Source organism: Musa acuminata, chromosome BXJ2-10 (assembly GCF_036884655.1).
Source record: "Musa acuminata AAA Group cultivar baxijiao chromosome BXJ2-10, Cavendish_Baxijiao_AAA, whole genome shotgun sequence".
NCBI lineage: Eukaryota > Viridiplantae > Streptophyta > Magnoliopsida > Zingiberales > Musaceae > Musa > Musa acuminata.
This window is the reverse complement of record NC_088347.1, coordinates 31495843-31506839: the sequence shown is the minus strand read 5'-3', so window position 1 is coordinate 31506839 and position 10997 is coordinate 31495843. Positions and strand designations below refer to the sequence as shown.

Below are 10997 nucleotides of genomic sequence, written 5' to 3'. Positions count from 1 at the left end.
TAACAAGAAAGAAGAATAAAAAATTATATAATTGTGACGTGGACCCTTTTACTTTATGTTATCGTAATCGTCCTAATCAGTTTACTTTGACAAATAGCAACAGGAATCGTGTATTCTTTTGATACACGAATGGTCAAGGTTTATGGGAACAACGGGGCCCACCCGAAACTGCCGTGTGACCATTTAAATTTTAAATCAAAGATAGTACGACATAATAAAAATAGTCCGATCCCGTTCCCCTCTCTCTCTCTCTCTCTCTCTCTCTCTCTCGCTCTCTTCACTCCACTACCGTTTAATCTGGTGAGAGATGACTTATATGGGTCGGTTCGCCGTGCGTTGACTGGTTTGTCTCTGTTCCAGTGAGTGTTCTGCTTCTCTCCCTCCCTCTCCCTCTCCCTCTCCCTCTCGTCTCCTCCGATGGACGAAGCTTTGGGACACAATGAGTGGAAGCTAAATAACCCGGACCTTTTGGGCATTGAGTTGACTTCACGGAAACAAGTGCAGCCCAAAACCATTGTCAGAATTAGACCCAAGTGGTGGAGGCCAAGAGAAGGGCAGACTGTGGAGGGCAGCAGACGCGATGTGGCTTTGACATGGGCAAAAGCCTTCTATGGTAGAGTGGATTTGTTTTCACTGGCAACGACGCTTTCTCTGCGGAGGCCAAACGCGATAGCAGAGACCGTCCGCCCAGCGTGTGTTCTGAGCAGTACTATTCTCTTCTATCGACAGCGTCATTTCATCGCCACCACCATATATCCATTCAAAAGGGGGATTTAACACGAAAGAGGATACCATCCAACTTCATACGAGTCGCAATGCACTTGCTACAAATTTACAGTGAGATGGGGAACTGATGACAGAGCGGCGGAACTTGAAGCAATGCGGCCGTCAACGACGGAATAAGTCAGACGAAGCCCTGCTTGTAGCGGCGGAAGAGATCCTGGGCCTGCGCATTCTTGAAAGCGCTGCAGCCGATGATGTAGACCCAGATGAGCACGACGGCGGCGATGATGAGCGCGACATTGGCCTTGCGCCATTCTTTCCGCAGGTTGCCCAGCAGCCCGGCCTCGCACGAGCTGCAGTCGTAGCAGAGCTGGCTCTGGTCGTTGCTCCAGATAGCGCAGTCCACGTCCGCCATGGGGTTACTGGGATTGTTCCACATTGTCGGGTTCACGTACCCATATCCACACACCGTCGGTGGTTTACAGCATCCTGACTGCAAGTAGAGTTGGATTCCAAAACGATGGCATGCAGGTATTAGCACGACAGAATCATCGAATTTTGTAGCAGTGGCACATGTTCTTGATTGTGATGGCAAAGGCATCAAATGAATTCTTTCGTGTTGATATGGTGTCGGCGAAAGGCGACTGAGATTGTTTTGGAATTCTTGCAAGCATCTTTAGATCCGTAATTATTGTTTATAACCGGACAACCTGATCCTACTGACAAGTAGACTACTGCATACCGTAAGAACTAAGAGGAATGAGGAAAGAAAAATAGTACTGGCCTGGAGAGGCGTGAGGTCGGTCCGAAAGAACTGATCGGCGGTGAGATAGGGCTGATTCCTGCCAAGATTCTGGCAAACATTGGAAGAGCTGAGGCAGGTGCGGATCTGAGGCCAGTGGTCGGCGACGTAATGGCGGAGCCAAACGGAGAAGCCGCCGAGGCGGTACTCGCGGTAGGCGCGGCCCGGGACCGGGTAGGAGCCGTCGGGGCGAGTGACGGCGAAGGCGAAGATGAGGAGGGCGAGGAGGAGGACGATGAGGGCGGCCATGCAGAAGAGGTAGGCGGCGAGCAGGCCCTGCTTGTTCCAGTAGGCGCCGACAAAGCCGGCAAGGGAGACGAGCATGAGGAGCACGCCGAGGATGATGACGGGCCACCGGGCGAGACGGACGCACTCGTTGTCCTGTTTGGAGGCCAGCCAAATGCCCGCGCCGATCACGGGCACGGAGCACAGCAGGCCCACGAAGTTGAGCAAGGCCGTGATGTTGTTGCTCACGCCCATGGCGACTTGCAAAAGCTTGAGACGAGATGGTGGAGACGAGACGGAGGTGCAAGACGATGTGTAGAGTTGGATGGACTTGGAGAGCGTTTGTGGGGAACTCCCTGCTTTATTGTATGCCTTTTCCACACAACACAGTGGTTAACGTGCCTGATTTTATGGGAAAGAGGTCAGCAGTAGCGGAAGTGAACTGTTTGAGTCGCAACTAAGAACGCATTTTGAGGAGATGGAATAATGTCGCTATACTAACACACCTACGACTTTGGCCGGTCGAGAATATATATGTTCTCCCTCAAAGCAAGCGCGGTGGCTTGGTTTGCTGCGACTTGTTGCGATGGGGCACTTGTAATTGGTATCGTTTCTTGGAGCCGCCTTCTCCGACCCTCGAGGCTTTTTGGAGTTGAAACCTGCATGTCGCTGAGCAATAGAATCAAGGGACACCCAAAACAACTGCCACCTCTCCGACCACTCGACCACATTATTATTATTAACCATCTCCTCTCTCGACACATATCGATGCCCTGTATGATTCGAAGAACTCAAAACAACAGCCACCTCTCCCTCCAACCAATCATTTCGCAATACGTACACAGGCGTGAGAACTTTTTTTTGTATATGTTCATCTTCTTAAGCTACAATGGATAACGGACCAGTTGCACCAAAGGACATCTGCCTTTGTAAGAAACTGAAGGAGATGGCGAACCAACAGAGCAAGATAATCTAGATGTACACATTAGGATCTGACGTGATCATGACGATTTCTTCTTCTTTCTTCTCAGAGAACCATTAACCACGCTGCTGGTTGTTCAATTAGGTGAAGATGGGGCAGAGGAAAGGGCTTTGGCACCACTTTTTTGGTTTAGTAAGCTGAAGATTTCCATTATTGGAGTAGGCACCAAGGAAGGTGATTCGGTTCTCTTTTTTCTGTAGGCTAGCTGCAGTCAAAGGATGTTCTAGTGGTGGGGGTGGTAATTCTTTGATTCTTAGAACTGTTTGTGCGATCCACTGGATCAAGAAGCACGGCTCCCAATTAAAGGTGCGTCATGTCTATACGTAGATTCATTTGTATTATTCGCTCTGGTTGGTACAGGGTGCTGTTCTCTTCCTATACAGTATCTGGTATTTTCCAGAGTTACCGCAATGAAAAATGATAGTTGGGAACACGAGGAGCGCGAAGCGGGCAAAGGCGATGTGGTATTTTCCATTCTTATATTGGAGGCTGTAGCGCATTCGTAAGCATCTTGTCATCACTGGCGTCATTGCAATTAAGCCATTCGTCAAACTTCTTTGGGGGGGGGTCATCAGGCCGAACAGCGCCGTTGGATATGGTGGTGGGAATTGCGCGCTAATCTTGTGTCCTTGATAAAGCCTGTCCGGATAATTACCACCACAGGTGAAGAGGTGAAGACCGGGGAAAAGGAGACCCACCCGATGGCTTAAACACGTTGTGAGGTCAGACTTTGCGTTTATATTTATTGACTACGCGGGCTACAATAGTTTAGGAGCTGAAATAAAGCATTCTCACGTCTTATTGGAGAAAGAAATGAGAAGCAACAGTGGGAAAGGTCCGCGGTCGATGTCAAGTCCTGCTTCGGAGTAACTCATGGCTTGGCAGAGCTGGTCTTCCGTCGACTTGGAGTCGTCCAATCCTCGGAAAAATCCGAGGTCGATGCCAAGTCTTGCTTGGGAGCAACTCATGGCTTGGTAGAGCTGGTCTTCCGTTGACTTGAAATCATCCAATCCGATAGAAGATATGTTTTTCGTATATGTTCTCCCTGTTTATATAGTTTAGAAGAAATATTTTTCCAAACAAAACAATGAGATTTTCTTATGCATTTAAAAAAATCTTATCTGCTATCATGCCCCCACAAAATGATCTCTTATTTAGGATATCGATCTTGGATCGATGCATTGAAAAAAGTTTATGGGCTACAGACTTCATGAGTGAGTTTGCTAGTTGATCAACCATATATACGTGAGAAACACGTGATTGATATCGGATAACTTAATCTCACACAAAGTGAAAATCGATTGCGACATATTTCATGCGAGAGTGGAATACTAGATTGACGTATAGATAAATAGTTCTTACATTATCACAATAGATTATATAGGTAAGAGTGGAGTCGATGTTGTGTTCCTCGAACAGATTCGTGACCCAATTGAGTTCTGTAGCAACGGTAGCGATGACACAGTATTCAATTTCAGTTGTAGACCATGTGTTTGTCTTTTGTTTCTTAGAACTCCAACTGATTCGATTAGCTCTCTTCCTGTTCAATCAGCATGGCAAAAGCATAGAGATGAAATGTAGAATATTTATGGAGAAAGAGACCATGATTGACGGTTCCTTTAAGATGTCGTACAATTTGTTTAACTACATACCAATGCGTAATAGATGGTCGATTCATAATTTGTAATAATTTATTAATCACAAATGAGATGTTTGGACAGGTGAGAACTAAGTATTGTAAAGAGCCAACTACTTGTTAGTATTGAGTGAGTTCCGTAGCAGGACTTTCACCACATAATTTGAGTGATTCATCAGTAGAGAGGGTAGTTATAACATCTTTTGTGTCCTACATTTTATCTTTGATAATAAATTTTGAATATACTTTTTTTGGTGATAGGAAGAAACTTGAAAATGTATATGTTGCTTGCACCTCAAAAAAGTAGCTCAAGGTTCCTAAATCTTTAAGGGAGAATCAATTTGTCAATTGTTTGATGAATGCCTAGATTTTTATAGGATTATTACCCGTAATAATAATGTCATCCATATACACCAGAAAATATTTTGTGCCTCCATTTTGTCATCGTAGGAATAATGAGGTATCAGACCTAAAGTTGATAAAGCTAGTTGAAGTAAAAAATGAGTCAAGTTCAGTGTATCAAGCTCTTAGAGCATGACAAAATTCATAAATAACTTTTTGTAGTTTACAAATATGCATTGAATATTAAGGATAAATAAAAACGCGTTTAGTTAGAGTTCATTGTAGAAAGTCATTGTTAATGTCTAATTATTGTAACAGTCAGTCTTTTAGTGGTGGTCAAACTCAGGATAAGTCAAATTATTGTAGGTTTAACAATGGAGTTGAATGTCTTAGTGAAATCAATACCAGGTTGTTGATGAAACCCTTTGATAATTAGTCATGCTTTATATATAACAACGAATCCATTTAGGTTCCGTTTAATTCGAAAAATCAACTTACACCCAATAATATTTTATGTGTAATGAAAGGGTACAATGATATATAGAGAAGAACTTATAGAAAGCTTAAAATGCTTACAGAAGTCTGGATAGCTTACAGAAGGTTTGGACACATCAACAGTTTCTTTCTCAAGTAGGACTCTGGTGTTCGACCGATGCCCTTCAAGAGACTAAACGAGAGAATATATAGATAGAAAGGATAGAACCGGGTGCTCATTGGGCCCCATCGCATTCTTATCCATTCAACTCATATTTCTCAAGTTTCTATAAGAAAAGCAGATGCTCCAGCTGTTACCAGCTGTTTGTCAATTATTGACGACACTACGAGTGGCTCCCCGGGGCTCAACTCGTCTTTACTTGGCGGCTAAGGGAAAGCAGACACTTCAGCTGTTGCCAGCTGTTTGTCAATTATTGACGACACTACGAGTGGCTCCCCGAGGCTCAACTCGTCTTTACTTGGCGGCTAAGGAAAGCAGATGCTCCAGCTGTTGCCAATGGTTCACCATCCTTCTAGAGGCTGAAGCTAGTTGTCCTTTGTGAGACGTCCTTTACTAGTGATAAAGCCGTCTCCAGTTGTTGTTGTTGCTTAAGGACAACTGGCAACCAGTCCTTGTACCAGTTGTCCTTTCCTCCACTTCTTCTTTGGTACTCCTCCACTTTGATTAGGTGGATGTCCCTGAATTGCTGTAGCGCTTCACATGCTTGTCGGGCGGCTTCCTTTTGGATTGCTCCGAGTTTTCTTTCGGACAATCCCATTTCGTCCAATAGGAGTCCTCCTTGTGTTCTGGCTCTAAGCTTACCCAGCTCTTGTTGGTATTGTGTGAGGAGGTCACCTGGTTTATTAATTGACTCAGATGTACCACTGCCTTGGGGTTTGGTTTGGCTTGAACTTCCTGAGTTGCTTCTATGAGTAACAGTAACGATTCGCTCGGCCATCCTGCAACCAGAACATTTATTAGTAGAGATAAAGAGTCGGCCAGAATATTACTGTTTCCTTCAATATGCTCGAATTTGACTTCCACGCCGCACCCAGTGATATAGTCTACGAAAGCCATCCATCTGACCCTAGATGGTTTGTTTTGAGTGGACTTATTGAAGAAGCTTATTATTGCCTGACAGTCAGTTCTGATGATGATCTCCTTTTTATCAAGAAAATAAATTTTCAATGCCTCCAGAGTTTTCATGACTGCGTGCATCTCAGCATCTATAGTGGATTTGATTGGGCTATACTTTCCACTAGCGTAGGCGCATATTTTTTCAGTGCTCCTGGGATCATACTTTTGTTTTTTCCATTTGCAGATACCTCCCCACCCTTCCATGCATCCATCCGTTTCAAGTATTATAAAGCAGTCTTCTGGGGGTACCTCTAGATCTGGGAGGTTTTGCACTAGTTTTTTGATCTCCTTGATTAGCTTCCAATCTTGCTCATTCAGCCTTTTCTCCCCAGTCGGGCTTGTCTTTGAATATAATTGGCCTAAGAGTCTGCCCATGTTAGGTATGTAACTCCTTGCATAATTTAGAAGTCCCAGCCAAGATCTAAGGCCCCTTTTGGTCGTGAGGTCTTCCTCCTGATAGTCCGTGATCCTTTTAATAGCATGGGGTTGCAGCTTGATCTTGGAGTTTCCCAAAACTGCCCCAAGGAATTCAATTTCCTTTACTGCGATTTTCATCTTTGTTGGGCTTAGGACCAGGCCATTTTCTTGGCATATTTTTAACATCTTGGCCAAGTGTTGCCCATGATCCTTTTCATTTTCTGAGAAGATAAGAATGTCATCAATGTATACTACAATAAATTGTTCAGTACCTTTGAAGCAATTATCCATCTTTCTTTGGAACACAGCGGGGGCATTCTTGAGACCGAATGGCATCGCAAGCCATTCATATAATCCTTCAGGGACCCAGAATGCGGTCCATTTAATGGAGTCGGGGTGCATAGCAACCTGATGGAAACCAGACTTTAAGTCGAATTTTGAGTAGATTTTACTATTGCTGACCTTTTTGAGGATGGTATTGATGCCGGGAAGGCTATATTGATCCTTTTCGGTGATGTCATTAAGCCTCTTGTAGTTGAAAACCATCCTTTCCTTCCCTTTCTTCTCAGCTCCTGTTATAGGATCAACAGTAGTTCCTGAATTAACAATTATAGCAGTAGTTCGGTGCTTACTCTTGCTTGGTCTGATAACCCCTATGTCCAATAGTGCTTTTACATGTTTGGAAAAGGCTTCCTTTGCTTGTGGTGTTAAATGTCTTAAGGGTTTGTCTTCTACCACGAAGTCTTGGTTTTTGATTTCCAATTTGCAGGTTATCTTGTTCTTTTCCCAATGTTTAAGGGGATCTTCTCCAATGTAGCCTTGGGCTTTCAGTTGATCTAACAGGCTTCCGAACTTGGCCTTTATATTTCTGTCACTTTGCTGTGCTTCTGCTAAATAGAGTACTGCCTCTTGGATTTGGATATAATCTTCTTCTTCTAAATCCAATTCCTCTATAGCTGCGGCTGTTGAGATGTAGGGCAAGGTATTGATGGTCGTTAAGTTTTTGTAGAATGTCACCGTATTACCTTCAATCCTGACTCCTCCTTGCATTGCCCTTATAAAATTACATCCGATGATCATTTGGATGTCATCCCCGAGTTTCATTGTGAACGCATAAGTGTAGGGGATTCTGAAAGTATTATTCCCAATAGTCATTTTTCCTCCCTTTAATTTTTTGTTTGCTGTCGTCTTGGAGGTAATTCCACTGAAATGTACTATGTAAGGGTTTTCTTCCATTGCAGCGCTTGGAACAGCCCTTTCATCTATGCAGCAAGTAGTGGCGCCTGTGTCTAGGATAGCGTTAACCTCAAAAGTGGGAATATTCAAAATTTCCATATGTACCTTTAAGTTGAAGAGCATATTCTTGGCCCTCCTCATTCCCCCTATTTCCTTTGTTTCCATTGACAGAATTTTCTGAGTTTCTTCTTCTAGGAGGACAAGGGCTTCCTCACTTCCTTCCTCCTCACTTTCTTCAGTTTTCCTCTTTCCTAGCCTTTGTATTTCTCTCAGGAGATCAGTCTTTTCTAGTCTTAGCTGATCTACTTATAGTATTTCTTCTTTCAACTTGTCATATTTTGCTTTTAGCTCTACCACCTCGTTCTTTAGATGGAGATTTTCTTGGGCTATGGCTATAGACTGGACATGCATTTCTTCCAGCTCCCTAGCCTTTTGTTGCTCGGATTCCACTGCTCCTTTTAGCCTCCTTATCTCTGCTTCACAATGGTTAATAAAATCTTGTTGTTGTTGAAGCAAATTTCTAGGTTCATACCTTGGAGGTTCTTCCATCATGACGGGGGTTCTTTTGTCGAAATAATATATGCTGCACATTCCACATGAAGTAATCTTGCATAATGGACAATGCCTTCTGTGCCTTCTTTGAGAAATTTTTTTGCAGCATTTGCATTTTTCCCACTCTGGTGGAAGTTCGGTGTTGATTTCCCATATATGTCTGCACTCAGCTTGTGTTTATGAAACTTGTATTCTTTTCCGGTAACCTGTCTCCGGACCTATCCACCAAGTTCTACTGTCTTCTATTAGGGCGAATATTTTATGAGTAAAGGAGTGAATACCGTACTATAAATCTTCCATGTCCTCTCCTTCAGAAATTGAATAGCATGCATCGCTTTGGTTTTCTCCTTCTTGAACGGATAGTATCTCATATTCATCCGGAATGTCTAGTTGCTCGAACATAGCAACTCTCTTGATGTTTTTCTTGTCATTGGGGCATTCTCTTGCGAAGTGTCCTTCTTCCCCGTAGAGATAGCACTTACACCTTTTGTTCCTTATTAAGTGCTTTCTTTTCTCAATCGTGGCATGAGATGAGTGGGGTTTACCTTTGTAAGTTGTTGACCTTCTTACCCCATATTTTCTTTCCGGTTTGTTGTAGTATCCTGGAATAGGAATTTCACTGCAGAAAGATAGGTCTTTTAACGCTCTTCTGAATGCAGCATCCTTGCATTCGACTTCCAGGTATTTGTAGGAGAAAAGTATTCTTGGGATTACTCCTATAGTATTTCCTCTATATTTTGCTTCAAATGCCTCTTTGATTCTCTTTCCCAATTCTCCTGGCATTTTGGACCATAATTTTTCAGATAGCTCTGGGCCTATGAATAGCCTTCCTGTCTTTGATGCCAATCTCATATAATCATTTAAGAATTGAATGATGTTTTTGAGATTAGTGCAGGATAACCTTTCAAGGTCTCTGTAGGCTTCTTCCTGTGCTGTTGTGGATCCCTGAAATGGGTCTTCCAGTATGAAAATCGTCCGCAGTTGTGAGAGGATATTTTGTGTTCCTCCTGTCCCATCTGCATTGGCTATTAATAGTTGATACTCTTCTGGGTAGGTCATTCGCCACTGGATCCATGCTAGTTTTTCTGCTTCTCCAAGCAGATTTTCTATAAACTCCATTTTTGCTAGGGGATCAGTAAATCCTTGTAAGGATACCAAGTTTTTTGTTACTGATTCCCATCTCATGAAAACTTCATCAAACATTCCCAATTGGGATGGGATTATGAACATAGCTCCTTGCTGTTGGAAAGCCGAAGGGAGGTTCTAGGCTTCCGAGAAGTTCTTTGCCTTGAACCTTGGCTGTCTTGAGTGTCCTTCGTATTCTGGTCTCTGACTTGTGGACTCTATGTTTACAGCTGTGGGATAGTTTACAGGTCCCATGGTTGAGTCCGCCGGTGGCCTGTAATTTGATATAGCAGATGATGAATATACCTGTTGAGATAGCCTTGCTAACTGTGGGTATTCCATTATCAGTTCCTCCTCTAGTCCTGCTGCAATTAATTCCTTTTGATGCCTCCGAGGATACGGCATCTCTACTTCCTCTTCTGTGATGTGGGTGTCTCGGAAGTAGGAATTAAGGTTCTCCCTTAGCTCCTCAGCCTCGTCCTCGCTGTTGTCTAATTGAATGTTGACAGCTATTGTGTGGCTTCGGATCTCCTCTTCATTGCTGAATGTTTCGTCATCCGCGTTGTTGTAATGGATCCTGCTGGATGTTGATGCTGCTTTATAATTGTCGAAGCTAATTGAAATTCTTCCGTCAATTAGATTTCGACTTCTGAGTTCGGCAGGTTGCATGGGAATTGAGACCTGTGTGGGTCTGATCATCCAGTCTCTTCCTCTGATTTCTGCTGTGGAATACCTTCTTCCTGGCAAAGCCCTTACGCCATGGCTTGTTAAGTAATCCACCACCCCTGAAATTTCATATGCGAAGGCGACATTCGGGGTATTTGAAAGGCGCCCAACCATTCCCCTGGTGATTAGCAGATTTGCTTCTCCATTCTGCCATGTGTCATATCCACGGGTCAGTATAGAAAGTTGTATATTACGGTAAAAATCTCCTATCGTCATCATGGTGTCTGGTACAACGTAGACCAGTTGACTTCCTCTAGTCAGGTCTACTTCCATTGTGGCAATGATGGACCTATCATCAGCCCATCTGTTGTCCCGGAACACTAATAGTGCCAGTGTTCCCTCTTCCTGTCTATGGAGTGTTTGAACCCTTGTTTGTAGGATTCCGAGATGAATATACCTCATCCCGCTCCTGATTAGTTGGTCAAAACTTGGCTCCTGAATGAAAGCCCTGTCTTCTTGATTGTTGGTGACCAATGTAAAGATTTTTAGACTTGAGTGAAAATGATGAGTTCAATGGTTTTAGGTAAGGATTTTATGATAACATATAGGTCAAAGATTTTACGTTACTTAAAAATACCACTCATGAAGCATTTTGTTATTGAATGTCCAAAGACTATGA

At 43.4% G+C, this 10997-nt stretch overlaps 1 protein-coding gene across 1 annotated transcript; it reads right to left on the bottom strand.

Moving 5' to 3' along the window:
* Positions 1–753: 753 nt before the first annotated feature.
* Positions 754–2187, bottom strand: LOC103968837 (tetraspanin-2). The gene is made up of 2 exons (XM_009382167.3): positions 1508–2187; positions 754–1216 (listed from the first exon to the last, which is right to left on the bottom strand). The coding sequence occupies exons 1-2, from the start codon at positions 2003–2005 to the stop codon at positions 905–907; spliced, it is 810 nt and encodes a 269-aa protein (XP_009380442.2). The 5' UTR covers positions 2006–2187; the 3' UTR covers positions 754–904.
* Between the last annotated feature and the right edge of the window lie 8810 nt (positions 2188–10997).